We start from the raw sequence: 27,887 nt of genomic DNA on the forward strand, positions 1-27,887 counted from the left end.
CACACAGTGCTCATTGCTGTGGAGAAATAAAGAGCGAAAGAAAGTCAGGCCTTTGGTCATTAAGAAGAATGATGGACAATGCTGCTTGACAGTTCTCCAGCCTTGTGGATGATGCTAGATCTGGGTTCAAGAAGCAGCCAGGACAGGATAACCCCAGTGGTGGTTTTTGAGACTCATCACAAGTAGACGGGGCCAAGATGGAGCTGGCTCACTTTTCTTACGTCTGTTTGCTATTTAGGTATATTCTTAGTGGCCAACCAGAACCATGGACAGCTCAGCGAAAGGTGGTAAAAAGGAGGCTCAAGATATTACAACAAAAGATGGGAAGCTGCCTATGAGCGAAGCACTTCTGGACTATCAGTAAGTTTGTATTCTGAATCTGAAAATGGCCCTGTGCAGACATAGTCATTGTGAAGACAAGTGACTGCCCATGCCGGTGATGTAGCTAAGCATTGCCAAAAAAATTGTGATGGATTAGAGATGCTATACTCTTGTGCTGTGTGCATAGGCCAAGTGGTATCCATGAAATGGCACTCCTTGATGTGGTTTGGCTCCCTCCATTGTGTTGTGTGTCCTTTTTCACACAAACAACAGCCAGCTGGCTCGCCTCTTAAAACGCATTGTGGAGTAGTGTCAACTGAGAGTAAGGGCAGACATTTCCATTTATTTATTTATTATTTATTTATTTATTTATTTAATTTTTGGTTTTTCGAGACAGGGTTTCTCTGTGTAACTTTGGAGCCTATCCTGGCACTCGCTCTGGAGACCAGGCTGGCCTCGAACTCACAGAGATCCACCTGCCTCTGCCTCTGCCTCCCGAGTGTTGGGATTAAAGGTATGTGCCACTAACACCTGGTGGCATTTCCCTTTATTTACCTTTCTATTTCTTAGTATTCCAGCTTGTATTATTTCTAAATAACTACATGTCAAATCTAAGCGGTTTAGAGGAGTGTGTGTGTGTGTGTGTGTGTGTGTGTGTGTGTGTGTGTGTGTAAGCAAGATGACAACCTTGGCTGTCATTCCTCAGTCACTGTCTACCTTGTTTTGTTTGTTTTTTGAGGTGAAATCTCTGTCCTTGAACTTGTGGCAATCTTTCTACTTCAGTGATAATCTTCCTGCCTCTGTCTCTTAAGTTTTGGAATTACAGGCATGTGCCATAACTCCTGGCTTAAGAATTACTTTTAATAATGAGAACATTTCATGGTGTCTCACTCCCAGGAGCTGGAGATGTTTTATTTCAACAAATAGCCTCTTGAGAGCTTATGAACATTAAGTTTTGGCACTGGATAGGTGTTCTAATGTGTAATTTTTAAAAGGGAATCCATGGAAAAGTGTTAGTAAATTTCCAAAAAAGAATGAAATCATTTGTGTTTTCATTCAACAAATATTTGCATGTTTCTCATGTATGCCAAGTGCTGGGCCCAGAGTACAGCAGTAAGCGGGACCACATGGTCCCTGCTATGATGAAGCATGGGGGAGACATGTAGAGAGGGAGAAAAGGACTTGACCTAGTCAGAGGGTTTGGAAAAGCCATGTGAGTTGCTCTCTTGAAGAAGACAGCACTGGGGAGAGGAGTGGAAGAATATGGCTTATGGAAAGACACCAGGGTGTGAAAAGGCATATCATTTTCAGGAGATAGCAGACATCAGAATGAGGGACAGAGGGCAGACTCAGCTGGTGTAAGGGCCAGTGCAAGCAGAGCACCGAGATTATGAAAGGGATTCACTCATTGGAGGGATCCAAGGTTGAAAGGTGGGGGACGGGAGGCTGTGATACTGATGACTAAGCCTGTTTGAAGAAAATTGTTTTGCACACCAGGCATTGGTGGCACATGCCTTTAATCCCAACACTCAGGAGGCAGAGGTAGGCGGCAGAGGCAGGCAGATCTCTGTGAGTTCAAGGCCAGCCTGGTCTCCAGAGCGAGTGCCAGGATAGGCTCCAAAGCTACACAGAGAAACCCTGTCTCGAAAAACCAAAAAAAAAAAAACCAAAAAAAAAAAAAAAAAAAGAAGAAGAAGAAGAAGTAAAGAAAAATCAGGGAAAATTCTCCTACAGAAACTCTCACCTGTGTTCTCATCTGGTTTAGAAAGCAGAGAGTAAGGGGTGAGAATTCTAGCAAAGAAACAACTCCTGGGAAAAGGTAATGACAATGCACCACCCTCATGTAACTTTGATCTTTCTTCTCCTGCAAGCAGTGTAGAAGTAAGGCTCTGTGAACACAGCCTGGTCTCTCACATGCTCTGTGGTTTTGGGATAACACCCAGTTGCAGCTCTCTCTCTCCTTGGTGTGGACACTGGGTAGTCTTTCCCTCTTTAGCAGAGGTTTACACAGAGAGAAATGCTACAAGTTTTTCATGAGCTTGTGATTGACATAAAATGACAATTCCCATGTTTGTGTTCTCTGTAATGTGTCAAAAATGAAATAAATAATCCCATGGATGATAACAGCCAAAGGCTTGCTGGCCCACGCTCTACTGGTGACCCTTTGCTTATTTTGGGTGTTCCCTGCAGCAGAACTTTTGTCACATGGCAAGTAGCCACATCACCTTTCACCACCTAAGAAAGGACTGCCCAGGCAGCATCTTGTATTTCTCCATCTGTCCCATGTCATAATACAACTGTAAGCACACAGTAGATAATGATTCATGGTTTCTGAGCAGCTGAACATTAAAAATGTTATCCAAGGACAATGAGACTATGAGATTTTGTGGCTGTGTTTGTAGAAAGGATTCTCTGCTAAATCTATGTAGCTATCATCTCTGAGCAATGATCCTTATTTTCTCCTTTATACCTAGTTTTCCTACATTGGGTATAGAAATAGGCAGAGAAGTAGGGATGCATATGGTTATAGATTTAAAAAATAGAAAATACCAATAAAAACTTTGAAACCAAAGTTTATTTGAATGGGTATTTTGTAGGTTTGTTTTTATGTGGAGCAGGTAGTTTAAACAGAGCTGAAATGAAGGAAAATCACTAGAAGGTGATTTCTGATTGGTTCTTTAACAAATTCTGAACACTGAATTTTATGTCTGCACAATGCCCAGCATAGCTGGTACATAGTGTAAACTCAGTATTTCTTGAGTAATAATCACCGGTGAGTCTTTTCTGTGTGCAAAAATCACACTCATGGAGTTAACACTAAGACCTTGCTTTGCCTATCAGTGTAGGAAGTAAAAGTTTAAAGTGCTCAGCTGAGTGTTGAAATGGCTGCCAGGAACCATGTGCTTTCCCACCCACTAGTGAGTGTACAGGAGAAGCAGCTGCTACGGCAGCCCTGACTCTGGATCAGGCAGAACCACGTATACAGGGCTGCAAAACAATAAGGCTGTGAGCTTCCCTGGGGTGTTACTCTTTGAAGAGCTGATATTAGATATGCCATAAGGTGATGGTTTCTAGTGATCTTTTTTTTTTTTTCCTCCCTTACACTTTTCCTTTGGCTTTCTACAATGAAAGTAGCTGAATACAGTTTTGGGTGTGATTATGATTTGTTTTTAAAAGTATAGAAAAGTATAGAAAATTTTGAAATTCAAATTTGTCTTCTGATTTGTTAGATTAATAAAATGATGTATTTATTTAGTTTCAAACTGTTCATTTCTACACAGTAATTTTTAAATACACCCTGGATGAAATATACAATACTTTAGAATTTTGTTTTTCTTAGGTCTGGAGAAATGGCTCTGGGAGTTAAGAGCATCTCCTGTTCTTCCAGAGAACCCAGTCTTTATTTCTAGCACCCAAATGGTGGCTTACAATCATCCGTAACTCCAGTTCCAGGGGATCCGACTCCTCCTTCTGATCTCCATGGGTGTCAGGCTTACAAGTGGTGCACAGACATGCTTGCAGGCAAAATACCCATACACATAAAATAAAAATAAATAAGTCTTTTTTAAAGTTTGTTTTCATCCTCAAATTTTCAATGATACTACATGGAAGGAGATATCTGTATACCAGTAACATTTAACTGTATTGGAGGGAGATGGCGCATAAAACCACTGTGCTTTGTAATAGCACTGAACCCTTTTAAGATTACTGTAGAAGACAGACATAGTAGTGCACGCCTTTAGTCCCAGCACTCTGGAGGCAGAGGCAAATGGATCTCTGAGTTCAAGCCAGCTTGATCTACAGAGCAAGTTCTTGAAAACAAAAATCACTGTAATATGTATGGGTTTATCATCCTACCTGCTTCTGCTTTCAGCATGATATATAATATGCTAAGGCATTGGTTGGGGAACATATAAAAAGGGAAAAAATTAGAAAACAACAAGGCAATTCCACATAACAGCCAAGAGTGTGGAGTTCTTAAGTTAAGTTTCAATGCTTCCCGGTAAACCCACCTCTTCAGAAAGCCAAGGGAAGTCAGTTAGACCCACATAAGGCGGTCAGGGAAGCAGAAAACAGTTAGGAATTCTCTAAGAACTTGGGCTAGTAATCAGTCTTCAACACTGCTCACCCAGGATGAGCAGGACAGCAAACCCTCAGCCATTTGCTCCTAAATGCTCAGAGGGTAGAGGCTGCAAGCATCTTCAGATGTAACAAATAAAAATACAAGCTGATAATTAAATTAGAATTGCAGATAAACAAAGAACATTTTTAGTATCTTAAAAGGATGTGGGTTGGGGTGGATGTAGTCTCTGGTCTGCTCACTGAGTGTTCAGTCATCACCAAAGAAGGTTCTTAACTGTAGCCATGGAGTCACCCTATTCAAGTGTATTCCCATGATCAGAAATCATGCGAGTACCCTGTACAGTTCCGATAACTTTTATTTATAATATTTTTATTTTTATCCATAAAAATGAGAGCTAGAAAGCTGGACGTATAGCTCAGTAGTCAATCATTTGTGTAATATGAATAAGGTCCAGGCTTCTGGCGCTTACACGCACACGCACATGCACACACACATGAGCACCAGGAAACAAGGCTGGAGAGAAATTGCCTCTCTCTCTCTCTCTCTCTCTCTCTCTCTCTCTCTCTCTCTCTCTCTGTTTGAGACAGGGTTTCTCTGTGGCTTTGGAGGCTGTCCTGAAACTAGCTCTTGTAGATCAGGTTGTTCTGGAACTCACAGAGATCCGCCTGCCTCTGCCTCTCCCGAGTGTTGGGATTAAAGGCCTAAGCCACTGATAATTACTTCTTTTATCAGAAGCAAAAACTGTATTTAGCCAGAGGCTTTCTTTTTCCTGTAGGGTAGAATGGAGTTCATCTCCTTTGATGTTTTTAGACATTGATTTAGCGTGTATGTGTGCGTGTGTGCGTCTGTGTGTGTGTGTGTGTGTGTGTGTGTGTGTGTGTGTGTGTGTGTGTGTGTGTGTATGGGTGTGAGCATGTGAGCGCGGTCTTAGGATCAAACTGAGGCTGTCAGTCTTGGCATCCAGCATGTCAGCCGGCCATCTTACCATTCCTAATCTTTTTTTTTTTTTTTCACAGAAGACTAAGCTAAGATCAAAAGCAGTTATGTGTACTATTCAGGCAATGGGAAATCAGAGAGAAACCAGTGTTCTTGGAATTCAAACTCTGACATCTTTTTTTTTGCAGGGCCACTGTATGATTAGCTAACTTTTATTTCAGATTTTCTTGTCTTGTGGAAGGAAGGAGCCTTAGTTTTCTCTCCCCTAAAGTATACAAGGTCATAAATATAAGTGATATTTTGGAGAAAGTGCTGAGAATATGTCAGATTCAACAAGAATTTATGAGCTCTCTTTGAGGGCACCCTTCAGGTGTGATTTCTTGATTTATTCCACATAGCAATACATTGAGCTGGGTGTGGCTTCTTTATCTGACAGCCTGAAATTTTCGGTTCTGAGATTTGATTTGCCTGTGTCCAAGGAGGCAAGAAATGGTAAGAAGCAAGATTTAAAACTGTTCTTTTTAACTGAAACAGGAGTTTGGATGAAGTGAGGTTGAAGCCTCACTCCAATTTCAGACTCAGAGTTCCAAGATTTACTCTCTTCCAGAAATATGGAATACACAGCTCTTGAAACAGTCATCAATGCCCTGTGCCTGTGCCTGTGCCCTTCCTTCTCTGTTTTTCACATGGGCCGATGGTCAGCAAATACATACTGAGTGCTAAAGAAATGCTTTGTGGCAGGGAAGCTTTAATCCACAGAAAAGAACACACACTAACAAGCATGAATTGGTGGGCATGCCTATGTTACCCTAGTTAGTCCAAGATGTGCTTGCCTTGGACAATCTTGGAGTTTCTTTTTTTTTTTTTTTTTTTTTTTTTTTGTCTGAATGCTTTTAGAACTCTAGATGCATCTCTGGATAAGAATATATAGAATTGAAAGCATGTTTTCTGTGTGCTCCCTCCTAGGTTTTCTTTAAGCAGGATTATAGAGAATTAAAACATAAATTACATCTGTGAAATAAAAATGCTTCATTTAAAAGCTTAATGTCTTCCCAATATATATTTTAATGAATTTAAAAAGTGAAAAACACTAGCTTTCCTTAGATCCCACCACTCAGGAGCCAGGGGCAGGATCTCTCCGAGTGCAAGGCCAAAGTGGTCTAAACAGCGAGTTCCAGGTCAGCCAGGGCTACATAGTGAGGACCCCCCCCCAAAAAAAAAACCTAAAAAAAAAAAAAAAAAAAGCCTGACAAAATCTCATAGAGGAGAGTCTTATCCCTAAATCAGCTTTTGAAGGGATTTGGTAATTTGGTTAAAATTAAAATGTAGCCTCACTGTCTTTTCCTGAGGTAACTAACCCACGCTTCTTTGCTTCTTCTCAGCCGTGAGATAAAGGAGAATGCAGTGGAGCGATTCATGTTTCATATCAAGAAGCTGAGGGATAAGAATCAGAGGTACCATGACAGGGTGAGTGAGACTTGGAACGGTGGGCAGGCACTGAGCATGCGTGCCGGGACAATGACGGAATGTACCTTCAGTGCTTGGAATCAGCTGGCTTAGAATTTATTGGGTTTCTACATACATGTGAGGCAAGCACAAACAAGCACTACTGTTCCCATGGTGTGGAAGATGCCAGTGGAAGTCAGCTCAATCATGTTACTTAGATCATGAGGACGGACACCCTAGAAATCACATTTACCTTTGCACTTCTTGTTTATCCAGACTGTAAAACACTGCTTCTCTCTTTTCCGTCTCTGAATCATAGTTTCAGCTTTTCCCAGAGTGTGCATATGTAAATGCATTTAGAACCATATAATCCCAATTGTTAAAATTACTAACGGCGCCGGGCGGTGGTGGCACACGCCTTTAATCCCAGCACTCGGGAGGCAGAGGCAGGCGGATCTCTGTGAGTTCGAGACCAGCCTGGTCTACAAGAGCTAGTTCCAGGACAGCCTCCAAAAGCCACAGAGAAACCCTGTCTCGAAAAAAAAAAATTACTAACGGCATACTTACAGATTATTTTGTAAAAGTCGGTTTAAGGGTCACCAGCTCAGTCAGTTGTAAAAGCACCTGCTACCAAGCTTGGCAACCCAAGTTTGCTCCACAGAAGCCACATGGTGGACAGAGTGACCAACTCTTACAAATGGTACTCTGATCTCTACATATGCTCTGTGGCATTTGTCCATGCATGTACACACACACACACACACACACACACACACACACACTACATACATACATACATACATACATACATATATAAAAGTTTTTAAAAATACGATTAATACCAATAGCCAGGGGATGATGGTTATTCATATTAATATATATTTCAATATAGAAATAATATCCGTAAGCAGAAAATGATAACGAGCTGAAGTTATGCTCTCAGACTTCACAGCCACAAGGAGAGCCAAGACAGACCTTCTTCACTGATTGACTTTGTATGGTCTGGAAACTTCCACAGTTAATTGTTTTATTTGGCTTTTTTTGTTTATTCCCCACCCCCATAAAGAATCTCACTCTGCCACCCAGCCTAGCCTTGAACTCATGATTCTCCTGACTCAGCCCCCTGAATGCTAACATTATACATGTGCACCATACCAGACTTCAGTTTTGTTTTTAAAAGCTGTGTCTTTACATTTTCATGGAACCCGGTGTCAGAGTCCTGAGTTTGCATTCTGACTGTACAATTTTCTAGTGATATCTTTTGGCAAAATTTGGCATCGGCCTCAGTTTCCCTCTTGTGAAATGAGAGCCCCTGTCCACTCCACACTGATCTATGGGACTTGACAAGCTTCTAGCAATATGCCCGTGACTCTGATGTTGTTACAGTGGTCAGTACTTGTGCCACAAGAATTAAAGCAGGCACAGGTGGGCAGTGAGAGTGAAGAGAGGCCTTGTCAGTAAATTAGAGGGCCCACACGGTGTGATCCAATGCAGGGAAGAAGAATGAACTGCCTCCAAAGGGGCTGGTGCACATGCTCCGCAGGTCAGTACCTAAGTCAGGTGTGGTTAGGGAAGCACAGGTCAGCCCTGAGCCATCTCTTTCCTCCCTTTACCGTCCGAGTGCTGGGATTATAGGTGTGTGCTACCACATCCACCTCTTGCTCTTAGTTTTCTGTTTCATGTTCTTACTTTTCTTCCTCCATTACTGTCTTTTGTGTTACATGTTTTCTTTTTTTCCCCATTTTTTAAAATTTAAATTAGAAACAAGATTGTTTTACATGTCAATCCCAGTTCCCTCTCCCTCCCCTCCTCCCCTGCCCCCCACTAACACCCTACTTATCCCATAGCGTTTCTGCTCCTCAGGGAGGGTGAGGCCTTCCATGGGGAGATCTTCAGAGTCTTAAGGTACAGCTTTTATGTTGTTTTGTTTTTGTTTTTGTGTTTTTTGTTGTTGCTGTTTTTTGAGACAGGGTTTCTCTGTAAGTTTGGAGACTGTCCTGGAACTCTCTTTGAAGACCAGGCTGGCCTCGAACTCACAGAGATCCACCTGCCTCTGCCTCCCTCGTGCTGGGATTAAAGGCGTGCGCCCCCAACGCTGGGCTGTGTTACATATTTTCTAATGGACCCTTCTAACTATTATTCTGTTACTACATTTTATTTTCTTAGTGACTTTCTTGGGGATTCTAATTAACATCCTAATTTATAGTCATCTAGTTAAAATTAATACCAACTCAATCTCTACAGCATACAAAGCTGTTGCTCTATGCCCTCCCTCTTCAGATACTTTTTTTTTAAAGATTTTATTTATTACGCATACAATATTCTGCTTCCATGTATATCTGCACACCAGAAGAGGGCACCAGATCTCATAATGGATGGTTGTGAGCCACCATGTGGTTGCTGGGAATTGAACTCAGGACCTCTGGAAGAGTAGCAAGTGTTCTTAACCTCTGAGCCATCTCTCCAGCCCCCTCTTCAGATACTTTATCATGCAAAACACACTTTACAAATTATGATTGGTTAGTTGGTAACGAAATGTAAGTTTATATTTATTGCTCTACATAGTTTTTCAAGTAAAATAATTTCAAAAAGTAGAATTACATAAGTTTCACATTTACCTATGCAATTACTTATATTGCTACCCCTGTCTTTTCTCAAGAATTCAAGTCATTTTCTGGTGCCACTGACTTCACTGTAAAAGACTCATAATTACTCATAGTGGTAATTACTATAGGGCAGGTTGGTGTGGATCAGACACCCACAAGAATAACTTTTATTTCAAGTGTAAAGTCTGGAATGGTGAATAACCATCTTCCTAAAAGACAGGAAGGGGGTGTGGCTGGAGAGATGGCTCAGAGGTTAAGAGTACTGACTGTTCTTCCAGAGGTCCTGTGTTCAATTCCCAGCAACCATATGGTGCCATAAATTTATTATTTTTTTTTTAAAAAAAGACAGGAAGGAAGTAGGGTCATTTGTGATGAAATTGAAGAATAATTGAGTTTCTACAATAGCAAGACCTTTTTCTATGTTGTTAATGATACCACTCAAGTGCCCAGCACACAGCCTGGCACGTGGTAGATGACTAAGTAGGGAGACTAGAGAAGAACAGGACTGATGGGAGTTTCAAAATAATTAGCTCCAAGATTGGCTTAATTGTTCATGGAGCCTGTGGGAGGGTGATAAACTGGTATATTGGTAGCATATTCTTTAAAATACAGCATTCTATTGATGGTTATTGTACTGATCGATGTTATTTGATTTTGAATCTTATGTCCTGTAAGCTCTTGGAAGCAGCACTGTATACCTATTTAAGTAAACATTTCTTCTCACTTTGCAAGCCTCACTGGGTAAACAGTGTAAACAGTTGAGCAGATGTCTTTAACTACTGTTGCTTTCTATGGCAGAATAGACGCCTGAAAGATGAACAGAAATGGCATGTAAAAAACCTCCTAAAAGAACTGACTGAGGAGAAGGCAGAGGGCGTCCCAGCTATAACAAGAGAGGAGGTGGAAGAAGCAATGAAGGAAAAGTGGCAGTTTGAAAGAGACCAGGAGAAAAACTTGAAAGGTGAGTCAGGAACTTGGGAAATGATCATGAATATTGCCTTCATTCGTGACTTAATGCCTTTGTCTTCCAAATGCGTTCAAAATGTTGTGACTGTATTTCCAATGACATCATCTCTACCGCAGTCACAGTCCTTCCAGGGATGCAGAGAGGAGAAGGAAAGAATGAAGTGGGCAGAGGCCATGTGAGGAGGAGGACTAGGGCAATGAGCAAGGCCAGGAATGGAATCCATCTGCGTCCCAGCCCCAATGGTGTTCTGAGCTCTGAGCTCTCATGGGGGTTGTTCTTTTTTATGAAGTTCTGTTATTGAAGGGCTTCATTGGCTTTACCTTTCTTTGCTTTAGATTTGGGCATGACAAAGTGAATATAATCATGAACACCATGTTGGATTGCAGAAAGAGAGCTTAGAATGGGGAAAGCGGAATTAGGAAAATGATTCTGGGGATGGCAGTAGAAGATACAGACCTACTCTTACTATTGGAAACATGTGACCCTTCTGGTAAAGCACACGTGTAGTTTTGATCTGCACGTATCTTATATCTCTTCTTTAATCCAACACTTCTTGCTGACATTTCCAAAACCCCTTTGACAATGATCCCTTGAGTTGGCAAATGACATTACAATGGCTGCTCAGGTGCTCTGGCTAAACCACTTTCTGGCAACGGCTCCAGTTGAGATGCACCTGTTAGTATGGAGGCACAGGGGTGCCATGCTGTCTCAGGGTTTCTATTGCTGTGATAAAACATGACGATGAAAAGCAACATTGGGAGGAAAGCATTTATTATAGCTTACAGCTCTGCGCTCACAGTCCATCACTGAAGGAAGTCAGGGCAGGAACTCATGGCAGGAACTGAAGCAGAGGCCATGAAAGAGTGCTGCTCACTGACTTGCTCCTGGTGGCTTGCTCAGCCTGCCTTCTCAGGACTACTAACCCAGTAGTGATACTATCCACAATGGGCTGGGCCCTCCTACATCAATCATCAATCAAGAAAATTTATCCTGCTTTCCCACAGGTCAGTCCAGTAGGGGTATCTTCTCAACTGAGGTTCCCGCTTCCAAAATGACTCTAGCATGTGTCAAGTTGACATGAAGACAACAATAGCAACAGCAGCAACAACATCAACCAGGACACATACTAACAGGGCAGGGGCCAATTTGGATGTCTTACTAGAGTAGGGGTAAGGCAAGACATGTGAAGCTTCTATAGAAGCCACAGAGACAAGGAAGAGAGAGAGGGAGGGAGAGAGACAGCAGCTGCCTCAGGAAAGAACTAATATGACAGCTGCATGCATGCCAGGCAATCCCTTGGAGAGGAACCTTGTCATGAGGGAACTTCTTGGAATCAATGACTCTCAGATCCTGCCCAGGCCTTCTGAATCAGCATCTGCATTTTTTCCCCACATAATAGTTTTGTTTGGAATTCCACATTATGTACCCCGATTACGCTCACTTCCCAGTCCTCCCAGGTTTGTCCGTCCCCACCCCCCTCCGCCCCCCCCCCCCGCCCCGCGCACGCGTGCACACACACACACTTGTGACTTTCTTTCCCAAAAAAGAAGACAAAGGGGAAAAAAAGTTCAATTTCTGTTGCTCATATACTCACTAGAGCTTGGTCAAACTCCCAGTGGCCAGCCCTTAATGAAAACTGAGTCCTTCCCCACCCACGCCCCCACCAATGGCCCTCAACTGTGGAAAGCTATGGCTATACCACCCTGAACGCACCTAAACTAGTCTGATCTTGGAAGCTAAGCAGAACCAAGCCTGATTAGTGCTTGGATGGCACAGAATCTGCATATTCACAAGTTCCTGGGGATCTCTGGTGCTCAGGAAGATCTGAGAGACACTGTGGGAGCCTTTGCCTCCCAGCTTTTAGCTAGAACATTTTCAAGTGGATAAAATTCAACTAGGTAGGAAAGGAAGGGGGAAGGGGAGTCAAAACAAGCCAACCTGTATCTCCATCTCTCTCTCTAAAACTTCAACAACAACTACCAGTCCTCCCCTCAAGAGCAAAAGGTAGCAAGGATTCAGATAGTAGCAGTCTGCCAAATAGGAGGACAGTTGCCCATCTGGCACCGCTTAGGGTATTTATGATCTTATGTGTATCTAGGGAAACCATGCCCAGAGTCCCTTAAAACTCTGGACTCAGGGCATCCCATAAAGAAACATTTACTGAGCCAACCAGCTAATTTCCAGGTCTAAGAAGGCTGGATTTGCAGGGATGATTAGTACAGAGTTGCCTTCAAGAGACTCTCCAACAAGACAGTGTGAGGGGTGAGCCAAGCCACTGTACATGGCTCTGAGCACTGCTTCCCACATACAGTCTTTCAGCAATGTTATATTTGGGCCTATGAACTGAATCATGCTTAGCAAGTTCACCAGGGTAAGCCAAAAAGCTTAGGTTTGAATAGTTCAGTATTTGTGAGTATTTAATCCGAGAAGTCTGCAGTATTACAATGTGGGAAAATGGGAGGAAACATGTTTCTGACTGTCATATGCTAGCGCTTCTCAAAAGAAAAGCCAAAAATGTAAATTTAAATGACCGAATCAAACAACTGACTGATAAAAGTGACTGTCAAAATTGAGCTTGGTGGCATTCCTGTAATCCTTGCACTTGGGTCAGGGAAATTAAAAGTTCAAGGTTAGCTTCTGCAAAGGACTTGAAATCACTTTTCCCAGAGGTGTTAATGACTGGAAAAAGCCACTCTACGTAAGAAATTGTGTGTATGTGTGTATGTGTGTGTGTGGGGGGGGGTGCTAGACAATTGGCTCAGCAGTTGAGCCTGTGTTTTTCAGAGGACCCAGATTCAATTCCCAGCACCCACTTGGTGGCTTACTCCAGGATCTGATGCCATCTGGCCTCCTCGGGTACCAGGTATTCATGTAGTTCACAGACATACATTTAGGCAAAACATCCATACACCATAAAATAAAAAGTTGAAAGAAACTCATTTTCACAAAGCCATCATAAGACATGAAGACTTGAGCAAATGGAGACCCTGCTGAAACAACCATAGATTTAAGTTTGTGGGTTCCTATGCACAAATAATCCTTCCTTTGCATAGTCTTAGCCATGTATCTATTTTAGAGTTAGAAGTTTAATTTTACTTTGATTTGTCATGAGGGACATCTAATAATTTTAATAGTTTAGATTTCCTAAAATTACACTATAGTATTTGTGAGTTAATTACATTTTACCATCATTCTTTAACTGTGAAAACAGACTGTACCATATAATGGTTCCAAGGATGATGGAAATGACATGTGTTTTGTTTTTCTTTCCAACAGAAATGCGCATACAAATAAATGATGCTGAGAAACTATTTCTTGAAAAACTCAGTGAAAAGGAATATTGGGAAGAGTACAAGAATGTAGGGAGTGAACAGCATGCTCAACTCATTATTTCCTTACAAAATGACATCAAAACCGTCAAAGAGAATGCAGAGAAAATGTCAGGTCAGTTGTAACAGAGTTCATTCAAATTCAATAAAATGATGAGCAGAAGGCCCGTGGTTAGTAGACGAAAAGCCAGGGCACTCCCCAAATCATTCATATTTAAAACAGGAAAACCAGCTGTGAGCCCACAGAAACCAGAGGTGCTGTATGGGGATTAGGGTGATTGAGTTCAAGAGAGCTGAAATAAGAGGATATCAAATATTTATTTGAGGAATACTCACAAATGACAATAAGATAGAGAGTCCTCATAGTCCTTCCCAGAGGTACTGGAAGCTGCAATCAGATCTCAGATCACCACACAAGAGAGTGAGCATGCTACTTCTCTCTGCTTATCAGTCCACATGTAGCACCTCAGACCACGCCCAAAAGGGCAGGTACCCCAAAAGCTATTGCCTGAATGAATTCCCACAACAGTGGTGCTTGAGTTGGGTGCCATGGAGGTGGGTGGGTACTGAGGACCAAGGGCCAAAGGAAAAGTTGTTACCAATTTCAAAGAACGCTATGTCCCCTGCATCAAAGAACTACAGATACAGTACCACAGGAAAGGGGAAAGACAGTCTTCTGAAGAACCTATACAAACACTCTGATGACCGAAGAGTCAGCCTTCACTGAGAATGAGGACCAGGGATTGGACATGAGCTGGAGACGGGATCAGTCATATAAGTAAAGACCACACCACAATCACCTATAGGCAGTGGGTAATGAAACCAAAGCAGAGTCAGGGACAGCTGGAAGGCACAGTGTTGGCCAACAAGCATTAGCCTGCATGGTTTGGGGTTAGCTTCTCAGAAGTGGCCACGATACATTGGACAGCTCAACAGCCAACAGTCTTGAAACACAGACTCAACAGTCTCTCAAGTGTCTACTTGTGGTGTCTCAGACTTCTCCAAGCAGGTTCCCCTGCTTTCTTTGGCTGCCTTCAACAGTAAGTGGTTAGTAAGGGTCCAGGCTACAGGAAGCACCAACTGAATCACAAAAAGCAGCCAGGAGGTTTTCACAATAGCCCTTGTGCTGTGCACTCCACTCTGTTTTTAAGAAAAAGCAATCCATAGGGTGCTATTTGAAGTTTGGAACAAGGTAACATGTTAGTTTTGCTTTTTTAGTATTAACATGGCAATGTAATTTCAGAATATATTTGGTTATCCACTTTGGGTAATTCATAGCAAAGAATTGCTATGTTATCCAATTCCAGGTATTACATTTTCTTTCAGATGCTAAGAATGAAAAATAGATTACAGCTAAAGTTCTGACCCACAGCAACTTTGAGATGACTGAATTTAAAGATTAAAGTAACAATTAGCATTAACCTGATGGGCTAGGGCCTGAATCAAAGAAAGAAATATGAGATGGACTGGAAGAGTTAAATACTCATTATACTCCAAGTGAAAGTGAAGAAAAGACACATTGTGGATGAGCATATGCCATCTAGACTGACACAGACCTCCTCCGTTTCTCACTTCCCAGATATCAAACCTGCCTAGCTCTCTTCTTTATACCTCACACAATCTTACTCAACTCTATCAAAGGCCCTCTCCTGACCCCTGTGTACCACTGGGTTGAGCTTTCCTCTCTTAATTGCCTCCACTCCCCTCTCTACCTTAGTTGTCCCCGAAGAGCCACTATTGGCTGCCATAACTCAGGGGCTGAAGTCTCCAACCACTGCCCAACAATGGCTGGCAGTTTACCACATTCAGTTTTCTTCAAAATATTTTTTTCAAAATATCTTGTGTTCAGGGGGAAAGGCATACAAAACTACCCAGGAGTCATTTCACTTTCAGCTGTCTCATCTAATAGGGAAAGTGCTATAAAATACAAAGTACAGGTGAGGATGGAATAACTTGCTCAGCTTCCTGGTGCCCTAGTAGCACTCTTAGTTTAGCTGCTGGAGGATCAGATCTGCCCATTTCCTTTCCATCAGCCCAAGATCCCAGAGTTCTGCTGTAGCTGCCTCACTCTGTTAAGAAAATGCCCCCAATTTCACAGAGTTCCACCCTAGACAAAGAACTATTGACTGTTGGGAGAAGGAGAATTAGCATCTCCCATGAATGAGCCCCCTTATTGGTTGCTCAATGCAGAGTGGTCAGCCTTGAAACCATATACCTACCAACAACGAAAATGTGCTCAGCAGGAGATATACATGCATAAAACATACATACATACATACATACATACATACATACATACATACATGGACATACACATCTGTGTGTTCAACAAATATAATCAAAGAAAAAGAGGCTATCATATCAACTTGAGAGTGGGAGCATAGGAGGGTTAAAGAGGATAACTGGAAGGGATTGAGGAAGGAAAGCAAAGGGAGAAGTGATAAAATTCTATTTCAATTTAAAACATAAAATAAAATAAAAGCAAATGAAGCTAAAAAGATTGTCTAAGCTTCAAAGATAAAATTTGTTATAATTTGCTGGAAAACCTTTTTCCCAAAAAATAAATACTTCACATGCAACAACAACAAAAAAGCAAATTTCCCCTTTGACACAGAGCCCTGAATTAGGGTCTACGGACGTCTTAGTATGGTATACTTGTTTAATTAGTGAGTTAAAAAAGGCTCTGTGGATCTGTCCAAAACTCTAGCAAACATGATTTCCAATATTATCCATATGGGAAAACACATCTTGACTTTCAACATCTTGCATATTGTATGGGATATACTTCATAGATTCTATTATGAACAACTGAATTTGACTATTGTCTCATGAAAGTCATTTGGAGAAGTACAGTTGCCTCATTGGTGACTATATCACTTGTCTAAACTCTGCCCAAATACCTCCTCTTATCTGAAACAGAGGATTTGATTTTATCACACACATCACCACCTGAAATAATAGTTTTCTTACTTGAAGTCTGGCTTCCCCTTGAGAATGCGCGTGGCTGAGGGCAGATGTCTTTGTCTGGCTTAATCAGCAACATTGCCAGTGTCTTCAACAACATCTTGATTAAAGAGCTTCATAACTGTTGAGGGAAGGAAAAACTGGTCTCCCTTATGTAGCTTTGTCTCTCTCCTCTTTCTGAAGTAGACTTACACCATTGTTCTCCATTTTCATTTCCAAGGAGCACTGGTTATGTGACCCCTAAGCACCTTTGGAGGCTTAAACTTTTCTTCTTTGTTTTATCATTAATAAATAGGACTGGAGAAATGGCCCAGTGGGTAGAAGCCACACAAACCTGGGACCTGAGTTCTATCCCTGGGACCTACTTAAAAACCTGAGTGCTGGGGCATGCATTTGTAATCCTAGCACTCTTACTAGGAGAAGAGAGGTTGAGAAAGTAGGATTGCCTCCTGTGCCTAGTGGCAGAAACAAGAGACCCTGCTTCAAAAACAAGGTGGAAGGATACTGACTCCCCAGAGGTATCCTCTGACCTCCACACCTGTGCAGAGGTGTAGACCTAGTCACAAACAAATCTTTTTAAAAAAAAAAAAAAGAAAAGAAAGAAAAGAAAAGAAAATCCTAGAGGATAGGAGTCTTGCACCTAATCTCTGTTTGCTGCCTTGTTGGATGCTCAGTACAGTCTTGAGTTCTCCTGCCTCCAGCCCCCCAACCCCTCTCCTCACTGTGTCTTCCTTGCTCAAGGAACCACATGCCAGGAACGCTGGTAATCTAGTTAGAGTCGGATGTACACCACGAGGCTCAAGCAGATGATTAAGTGTGTATATGCCTGCTGGGAAATTAAAACCACCCAATCCTGAGTGATCCATCTGAAGGACAGATGCAATATAAGTATTGTTCCAAATTCTCCCTCTGCAGAGAGAATCCTTTGAAAATACAAACATTCTTGGAGACTTTAGATAATTCAAATTAAGATGTTAGCAAATTACTGGGGCTTTTCTTCTGAACTCAATGTTTCATAAAAATAATATTCTTGAGAATTTGGGAGTGGGGTGAGATGTGTGTAGAGGGAAGTGGGTCATGAAAAGTAAACTTATAAACATCACAGTTTTACCTCCGACTAGCCCCACTAAGGCTTGTAATTTCTTTTTAAAGAACAGTATAAAATCAATCTAGAAGATACTAGAAAGCGAATAATCAGAGAAACACTGATACAGATGGACCTAAGGAAGGAATGGGCCACACAGGTACGTGTCAAATTCTCTTGAGGCAAAACTTCCCCTATTCTTTCATGTAGAGCCATGGCAGTAGATGTCTGTTTGAGGCTATGGTGGCACATGAGGCCATGGCGGTTGGAGGCCATGGCGGAACATTCTTGTAAGCCGTTGGAACACTCTGAAGGCTGTGGCAGGAGCCCCATGATCTAAATAGTCAGAGCCAGTCTCAGAAAGCAAGCGTGGGGGTTAGGATGCAGCTTAGTGAAGGAGCACTTCCCTCGAATGTGCACAGCCCTGGGTTTGATTCACGGCACCACACCATCACTTCCACCAAGCAAAACAGAAGCCTTGGTTATTTCCACAGTTAAATAGTTTACTGTGCTGTCCCAGCACATATGAGCTGTAGAACAGGATCCATTACTTCATGTTTCCAGACTTCTGTTTTCTAATGTATAGAGCAGACACCATTGTGTTTACCTTAAATATAGAGTGCTAAATATATAGAAGGATAAACAAGCTTATTTAAGTAGTACCTTAGCTCTCAAGGAGCAAGTGAATTCCTATTCAGTTTCATGAATGGTGTCATATGGCTATAGTGAAATATTAAGTGTTTTGAATGAAGTAAAATTTGTCTAAATGCTAGTCTCTATGTATCTAACCCTGGAAAAGTGCACTCTACATCGCTGTGTTTTAAAGATTTTGACTAGAAAGCCAGGTGTAGCTTTCACTAGCCTGGAGCTCAACAGACTGCACTGTGTTGCCGGTGAGCCTCAGGCCCCCTCACTTGTCTGTTTCCCAGGCAGTGGGGCTGCAAACACACCACTATGTCCCCGGGTTTGGTTTTGTTTTGTTTTGAAGTTATGTGTGAGTGCACATGGGCTAAGGCACACACATAGAGGTCAGAAGACAACTTTGGGGATTTGATTCTTTCTTGCTGTTGGTTCTGGAGATGGAACTCAGGTTGTCAAGCCAATGCAGAATGTGCTTTTACCCCCTAAGCCACCTGGAACCAACATCCATTTTTTTTTTTTTTATGTGAGTGCTGGGAATTAAACCCAGACCCTCATGCTTGCACTGCAAAATGTGCCAATTCCTCAGCCCCTATTTCATGTTTGCTATGTTCTTTCAGTTTTTCTCCTTTTAAAAGGTTTTGCCTTGGGTTAGAAAGTTGGCTCAGTGGTTGGGTGTACTTGTTGCTCTCCCAGAGGACCGAGGTTTGTTTTTTGTTTTTTTGTTTTTCGAGACAGGTTTCTCTGTGTAGCTTTGGAGCCTATCCTGGCACTCACTCTGGAGACCAGGCTGGCCTCGAACTCACAGAGATCCGACCGCTCTGTCTCCCAACTGCTGGGATTAAAGTGAGGACTGAGGTTTGATTCCCAGAAACCTCATGACATCTCGAAGTCACCTGTGACTTTAGTCTCAGGGTATCTGGTGCCCTCTTGTGACCTCTGTCAGTACCAGGCAGGCATATGAAGTCAAAACACTCATACACACAAAATCATAAAATAAATAAATGTTAAAAATTAAAAATATGCTTTAAAAAGAGGTTTTGTCCCTTAGTAACTGAATGTTGGATTTGAAACATGATATTCATATGAAACCATCTCACAAAGAAATAATGTCATCTGCTATAAAAAGTCTTGTGTGTAAGACTATAAATATCGGGCTGGGGATATGGTTAAAAACAAAATTAAAGCGAAGGTGGAGACAAACCCTGTCCCACCAATGCTGACATTGTGTACCACCTTATGACAACTCTTCCTCCATACAAAACTTTTCTTGTAGAACGCTGTAAAGTTTGTCGACAGGGGCAACTATCGAGAGGTCTGGGAGAATGACTGGCTAAAAAAGGAAGTAAGTAGAATGTATCAAAATAATTCTCCCTATTTTTTTCTTGAACTGGCAATGACCTTTAATTATAAAGTTGAAGTCATAGGACAAGCATGGAATTTTTTTGGCATAAAGGAATGTCCAAGCAAAACCTAATCCTATTAGATTGTTACTCAACAAATGCCATAAATAATCCCAATAATAACCAGAAATAATTTGGTGGCTTAATCCCCACTGCACACCCAAGTGTGCCAAGTTTCATTGTGTCCTAAAACCCAGCTAGTGTTTCTCATGAGCCTGCCTCCTGCTAGGTGGTTGGCAAAGCTAAAGGATCATCCTGGCTCCTAGTTGAAGTTACCCCTGGGTAATGCATTATCCTTTGGAAGTGTGTTCAGCCTTTTAGACAAAATCCTTTTCTTCCCCTGACCTGATGCACAGGGCAGAATGTCTTACATTACCTTTGCAAGCTGGTGACCAGCTCACACTTAGACCCCAGCAGTTCCCTTTGGATCCTGCTCTGCCCTTCAGCTCTGGAGGAAGTGCTCTGGTCTCCTCCTTATACTGGTGACTCTTGAAGTGGTTCCTCTAATTTGTAAGATACTGTGTTTGGGGAGGGGTTGTTTGTTTGCTTGTCTGTTAGTTTTTGATTTGGGGTTTTGGTTTTCATTTTTTGAGACCAAGTTTCTCTGTATAACAGTCCTGACTGTCTTGGCACTCACTTTGTAGACCAAGCTGGCCTTGAACTCACAGACATCTGCCTGCCTCTGCCTCCCGAGTGCTGAGATTAAAGGCATGCGCCACCACCACTTGGCAGGCAATATCTTTTTAACTATATGTCTATAGTACCTGAAAAATAATATTTGCTTATCAAAACAGCTATTAAATGAAGGAATGTCTATGAATATAGATATACTTACTCACTGAGAGGATGAATCATACACATACTCATATACACTTTTAATTTAGAAGCAGTTTTATATGAAATTGTGAATTATGGCTCAAGATGCTATCTTGTTTCTCCTAAAGGCCCTCTGAAATGAAATTATAGAGATACAATAAAGATCCAATCTACAAAGACAACAGGTACAATGACTAGCAGATGAGGTATCAAAAATTTTCTAGCAGACATAAAAAAAAGTGTGAAAGTAAGCTGTTGGGTGAAAGTGGCAGATATAACATTTGGTCCAGATGTTGTAAGTGTGCTCTGTGGGAAGTGCAAAATTCAGTCTGTTTGGGAAGCCTGGGGGAGCCTCTGCTGAGAGTCTGTGTGCTGTAGGTGGCAGGGATGGGAACAGGAGCAGAAAACAAGTACATGCCAGCATCCCTAGGACTCAGTGCCATTTCCTTCACACGGAACATAGAGCTTATCCTTGGCCTAGGAACCTACAGGCTCTCCCATGAGTATGTAACACAATTTCTAGCATTGATGTGAGGCATTTATATGCAAAAAATTATATGTTTCCAATTGTGACATTCATGAGGACACAATCTAAATATCCTATGCCTTATGTCTCAATCCAAAATAGTTCTGCTGGCCTGACATGCCATATTTACAGACTTTAACATACTCTCTCGTTCTGAGGAGAAACTCGGGATGAAAACAGTCCTGTGTAAACAACACCACTCCTTAGGCCAGTGGTTCTCAACCTTCCCAATGCTTTGACCCTTTCATACAGTTCCAGGTACTGGATGGGACTCTGGGATTCAGTTGGGTGAACCTGCCTGGGATGGATAAAGAAGCAGTGTCTCAGCTCCTAAGGCCCCGGGGAATATGTGTTTTCAGATGGTCTTAGGTGACCCCTAGAGGGGTCACACTCCACAGGTTGAGAACCGCTGCCTTAGACCCTTCTTAATATGACTGAAGGATCACTAAGAACAATTGGACAAATGGAAGAGGAAAACCAGATGAACTAAGGAGATCCGAAGCAAGTGCTAGTAATAAAGGCTGTCCCTAAAAGATGCCAGAGGGCATTTCAGAAAATTGAAAAGGGCTTTTATTAATATCAAAAAATGAGAGCCTTTTAAAAAAAAAACAGCCATTTAAAAAAAATTGGGTCTTTATTCAAGACCCAAATAATCAGATATAAAATAGTATGAAGATTGCACTCTCAGGACAGGGAGAGACACACCACTAATGTAAGAGGCACAGTATCCAAGAAACATGAATTCTAGGAAGATAAAGCAAAAGGAATCATCAGGGAAGCAGTAGAAGAAAATTCCTGATTGCTGAAAATGGCAAACAGAAGGAGGCAGAATGGATGATCAATAAACCAGGACTGGTGTCAATAATGGAGTTCAGGTGGAGAATGGTTTTGAACTTGGAATTCTATACTCCACTCAACTGGATTAAAGGAAATAAAACAAAACAAAACAAAACAAAAACTATTCCCAGAATTTCAAGGGCTATGATGTACTTCTCAACTATCCTTGGGAATTTACTTAACAGTGCACTTAACAGCACAAGCTAGTATACCAAGAAAGAGAAACAGGAAATGCTGGCTTCCCCTGAACTCCAGGATAATTGTGTTTCAGGCTTAAAAGGCATCCAGATTAGAAATGATGTCATTTCCAGGCTCCAAACCCACGCACTCATCAAGCCAGCTGTGACTCTGTGTAAGCTCACCATAGGCAGCTCAAACTCCTGAACTGACAACATCTGCCTCTTTCCCTGAAACTGCTTCTAGTTCCATGCTGTGACTGTCCCAGTTAAGGTTATGTGGTCATCCAAATCAGGAGTTTGGAAGTCCCAAAGAAATGTCTTTTTCGGAAGCCACTTCCAAATAGCCCCCCACAAATTCTGGGAACCACTTCTCCTTTGCTTCCCCACCACTGCCCTACTCCAGGCCCTTAGTAACCAAATCCCACCTGAAAGGGACACCTTGCCTGGTTTTGCTTCCCTTAAGCCAGACTCTCCTTTTCTCTTCCACACAAACTCGGAGGCTTCATTCTGCGGTGAGCTCAGAGGTGCAAAGGGACATGAGAGATGGTCTTCTGGAGACACAGGCTGGGCACACACATTGTGTATCATGTTGACAGGTTTGGAATTGTGACGTAGGCTAATACAGTCAACTTGACCAGATCTAGAATCATCTAGCAAAAATAAGTTTGGGCATCTATAAGACAGTTTCTAGATTGGACTAAATGAGTTGGGAAGAACCACCCTAAAAAAAAAAAGTGGGCAGCATCATTTCATGGACTGGGGTCCTAGACTGAATAATAAATAATAATAATAATAATAATAATAATAATAATAATAATAATAAGCGAGCTGAGCACACCGGTAGTCATTGCTTTCTCCTTGCTGCCAATAGAGGCAACATCACCAGCTGCTTCATGTTTCTGCTACCACACCTTCCTGGCCTGGTTACCTTCGAGCCACTTGTATCTTCACACAATGAGCTAAAAACAAGCCCTTTCTTTTTAAAGTTGCTTTTGTCAGGTCTCACAGCAACAACAAAAGTAACTGTTAACAATATGGGACTCTGCCTAGTGGTAATAGAGTCATTAAACACCTTATTAACAGGCCTGAGTGTTTCTGAGTTCTGACCAATACTTAGGTGTGTCTAGTTCACTCACTCTCCCTTTACATTTGGGCAAATGGCCATCCATCCTGTGCTTAAATGCTAAATATGAAACAAAACTCACTATTTTAAAAAAGAGATTTATTATTTTTATTTTTAATGTGGGTATTTTGTCTGTGTACATGTATGCACACTATGTGTGTTCCTGATACTTATAGATAGGCCAGAAGAGGGCAGCAGACCGGCTGGGACTGGAGTTACAAGTGCAAACGAGTGTGAGTGTTACAGCTCTGGAGGGAAAGGTATCCTGACTTGTCGGAGAGTCGGGCTATATTGGGGAGCTGCAATAGGACAGCTCTGGAGGCTGAATAAGGTATCCTAACTTGTCAGGAAGCCAGGCTACCTGAAGCTGGGATGCAGTGGGGGACGGTCTCCCGTAGGGTGTGGCAATCCTGTTCCTCTCCTAGAGAGAGCGGTTACAGCTGAGCTCTGCTCAGTTCCCCTAAGGGAATGTCCTAGCAGAACTATCCATTTTTCCTTCTGCTCTGCTCAGCTCCAGCCCAACATGTTCTGCTTCACTCTGCTAAAAGGGACGAGAAACTCCTGCAGAAAGCAATCTCCTCAGCTCCGGTGAAAAGTTGCTTTTCCTGCTCCATTCCTAAGGGAGTTTCCCAGCAGATGTAACTGTTTATTCTGCTTACCCCACCAAGGGAATGTCTCAGCAAAGGTTCGACTGGTCCACACCAGTGAAAGAAGATCTTTACTCAAAACTCAAGATTTATTTGGGAAGGAGCAGTCCAGGAGAATGGCTGCCTCTGCCAGGGTGGGAAAGGACAGCCTGCAACTGCATATGGCTTCTTGAGGGCAGAGTTTTCCCAGGGAGAAGATTTTCTGGTCAGGGATTGGTTAGTTTTTCTGCTCAGTGATTGGTTGATTTAATTGATCAGGAGCAGAGTTGGCTCTGGTTTCAGGACCAAACTGTATTTCTTTCACTGGCCTGTTTTAGCCTTTTGACTCAATTTTCAAGGCTAAGGTGTATTTATTTCACTGGCTCTGGTTCTAGGGCCAAAATGTATTTCTTTGCCTCTGGCTTCAGAATCAGCGTGTGTTTCTTTGGTTCTTGGTTCAGGGCTAAAGTGTTTCTTTCAATGGCTCTGGGTTCAGGGTCAGGGTGCTAGGTTTTGTGCTCGGGGATTGGTTGGTTTTCTGCTCAGGGTTTGTTGGTTTCATGTTCAGTTGGTCATGGGCAGAGTTTGCTCTGGTTTCAGAGCCAAACTGTGTTTCTTTTGTTTGTTTGTTTTTGTTTTTGTTTTTGTTTTTCGAGACAGGGTTTCTCTGTGGCTTTGGAGGCTGTCCTGGAACTAGCTCTTGTAGACCAGGCTGGTCTCGAACTCACAGAGATCCACCTGCCTCTGCCTCCCGAGTGCTGGGAGTAAAGGCATGCGCCACCAACGCCCGGCCCAAACTGTGTTTTTTTTTTACTGCCCTTTTTTGTTGTTGATGATGATGTTTTTGTTTTGTTTTGAGCTTTCTGACTCTAGTTTTGGGGCCAGGGCATATTTCTTTCACTGGCTCTGGTTCTAGGAGCCAAAGTGCATTTCTCTGGCTCAGGATGTGTTTCTTAGGTTCTGGGTTCAGGGATTAAGTGTTTCTTTCACTGCCTCTAGAAACCCAAGGTGGGTTTCTTTCACTAACTCTGGTTTCAGGGCCAGACTGAGCTTCTTTGCTGGCTATATAACAAGTAGTTATGAACTTTTGCCTATAACAAGTAGTTATGAACCTTCATATTGGTGCTGGGAACTGAACTTGCGTCCTCTGGCAGAGCAAGTGCTCTTAACTGCTAAACCATCTATCTCTCTGGTGCCCTCCTAAACTCATGACTTTCTTTGGAGAACTTACTTTAAACCATGTGAAGAGCTTTGCTAGCATGTTAGTCATTGTGGCTCTCCAACACACATCTTTCTCATTACCTCATGTGGGGCTTCCATTTTTAGTTGCCTGTAAGTAGAGATCTGAAAAGCACTCAAAATATTCCTCCTGTGGGATGTTAAACTCATTCAAATTTCTCCTTGTTTCTCACTGTTCAGAAACACTAATAGCAAAGTGACTTTTCAGGTTTATCTCTTTTTCCCTTCCCTTGCTCCCCATCTGAATGAGCAGTTAATGGTTCTAGAAAACTAGGAGACAAATTGTATACCATTTCTGTGATATTGTCAACTAGCTTTACTGTGTGTGAGAGAGGGGCGCTAAGGGATTTAACTGGGGGCCTTGGGCACACTGAGTAAGGATTTGACCACTTAACTCCACCCGAATCCTTTTAGAAGTTTTGTTTTCTGTGTTGGAAATTGAACCCGAGTCTTGTGCATGCTAAGCAAGCACTCCCACCGAACTATGCCCCAGCCCTTTTCATATTTGAGACAAGGTTTCCCAGGCTACCCTTGAACTCATTCTGTAGTTCGCATATAGCTTAAATTTGCAATTCCCTGTCTCAGCCTCTGGGGTAGCTAGAATTGGAGACTTGTGCTACCAGGGTCACCCTGACAACAACTGCCAAATTACCTTTGTAAAGTCATGTTTATATGAGTTCATACTATTACTCCCAAATAATTACAATGAATATCCTATTTTAAACAAGACTTTGAGATAGAGGTAGGGGGAGCTGAAATTAAAGGTCATTCTTGGCTATATAGCAAGTTCAAGGCTACATGATAAGGCCTCTGCACATAAGACCTTATCTCAAAAAAAAATGTAAGCAAAATATTAATGATTTAAAACTCAAATGGGTTAATAATTATGATGTATTAAAATACTTATTATACTTTTGTTAAGTACAATGGTATGATATTATAATAACTATTCAACTCTTGGTTTTATAAAATGTAACAGACCTTAGGTTTAAGCAAAATGACTTTAAAAAAAATCTATATTTGGCTGATAAGAAAGGCTGTATTGGCTGCCTGACTCTGCTGAGACCTCCAGTTATGTTTGGTTTCATTTCTTTCTTTTTTTTTTTTTTACTTCTTATAATTCACTGGAAATAAAAGGGAAAATGCCAAGTTTAATTGAATCACAGAGCTTAGAAATAAAGGGCAAAGCATTTTAGGGAAATTCAATAGGTTTAATTTCTCTATTACAATAAATATTAAACTTGGCATGATTAAATTTACTTAAAAATTAATGAAAACTATTTCTTATTATAAGTTCATCACTGCATTCAAGAGTTGCTCAGAAACAGAACAATTAAGTTGATTCATTTCTTTGGGGGAGGCCTGTAATGGCTTAAAAGCATTACTAAGGATGGGACCCCTGAGAATTCTCCATTCTCTCTCAGCGAAAAAACTCAGAGCATAGATATACAGGAAGGGTGCAGGACATCTTGGTGCATTATTTCTGTTGTGTGTTTTCATTCAGTGTGTTTATTAGGAAAATGAAGACAACTGAAAGTCCCAAATGACTTACACCAACTTAACACAGAGAAACAAGACCAGGGGAGCCAGAGGCTCATGATCTCAAAGAGGCTTAGGGCTCACATGGACCCTGCAGAAGAAAGGCCAAGTGTGTTCATTTGAATCAGGCCCCTAGATCCCTGGCTGGAATAGTGTGAATTGTCTGTACTGATCTCTACATTTCTTAGGTATTTAGGGAAGTGGGGTTTTGCCACCTTTTCTTCCCTTTGATGTTCCTAACCCAGAAATCTGAGCCTTTATATGATTATTTGTTTCCTTGGTATTTCAAAAGCCCAGGAGAGTCAGCAATAGATGTCAACATCACTGGACACTGTGAAAGAGGGAAGTGATGTCGTAGGCTATCCTAAACCCCTGCAAAGCTATCTTGTTGCCTACTTTGGAAAGAGTAGAACTATGTGTGCTGCCTCCAATGCATGCCCAGCCCACGGCCAGGCATCCTCCCAACATTCTATATTTTCCTCTGTGTACAGCCTCTATAATGTCTTCCTCATCCTTTGGAAAAAAAAAAACTTTCCTTAAAAGCATTTGAACTTGTAATCAAGTTAGTCATCTCTGAACATCTAAGACCCTAAACACCCACCACTGGCATGCTATGAACTTAAATGTTGGAGAGAGGTAAGTACTGTTTGTCTTCCTTCCCAACTCTAAGCCAGCAGTCTGAGTTGTGACAGAGAGAGGTGGCTTGTCAATTGGGTTAGAAGCTGTCTTTGGGGTAGGGTTGAGTCTTGACTACCTTTGTGTCCTATATTGTGCTGGCTTTGAGGAGACACTTCGTAGAATATTTCATCTCAGTGACCCTTGTCTCTTCTTAATCACCACTAATTTCTTAGCTTCAGATGACCATCATCAATTGTCCCAGTAAAGCAAAGGGTTTTACTTTAGTGATTCTTGTCTTTTGTTAATCACAGCTGATTCTTCAACTCCAGCCAACCAGAGCACAGACTCTTAACATATGCAATGTCTGCAACAGAGTCTTTAAACAGCTCTCAAATTTCCCTCTAGAACCTCACAGCCAGGTCTCCATCATCTGCACTGCTGTCAACATTCTTACCTTCTAAGCTCCCATAGAACAGATCACCAAGCTTTGAACACGCAACAGCTCTTTAGCTCAAACTTCCAAAGTCCTTTCACACTCTTCCCCAAAAACAGCATGGTCAGGTGTGGCCCAGAAATAAACCCTAAGATCCTGGTACCAATTTCTG

The 27,887-nt window shown here is 41.9% G+C and overlaps 1 protein-coding gene across 1 annotated transcript in view; it reads left to right on the top strand.

The window, feature by feature from the left end:
* The first annotated feature begins 265 nt into the window (after window positions 1-265).
* The window catches only part of Ccdc83 (coiled-coil domain containing 83), a 36,048-nt gene continuing 8,426 nt past the window's right edge, over window positions 266-27,887 (top strand). Inside the window, exons 1-6 of the mRNA XM_027407622.2 lie at window positions 266-360; window positions 6,724-6,808; window positions 10,192-10,354; window positions 13,637-13,804; window positions 17,806-17,897; window positions 19,653-19,721. Coding sequence (XP_027263423.1) covers window positions 266-360; window positions 6,724-6,808; window positions 10,192-10,354; window positions 13,637-13,804; window positions 17,806-17,897; window positions 19,653-19,721 — 672 coding nt within the window. The remainder of the gene's footprint in view (window positions 361-6,723; window positions 6,809-10,191; window positions 10,355-13,636; window positions 13,805-17,805; window positions 17,898-19,652; window positions 19,722-27,887) is intronic.

The sequence above is a fragment of the Cricetulus griseus genome, chromosome 3 (genome assembly GCF_003668045.3).
Source record: "Cricetulus griseus strain 17A/GY chromosome 3, alternate assembly CriGri-PICRH-1.0, whole genome shotgun sequence".
Classification (NCBI taxonomy): domain Eukaryota; kingdom Metazoa; phylum Chordata; class Mammalia; order Rodentia; family Cricetidae; genus Cricetulus; species Cricetulus griseus.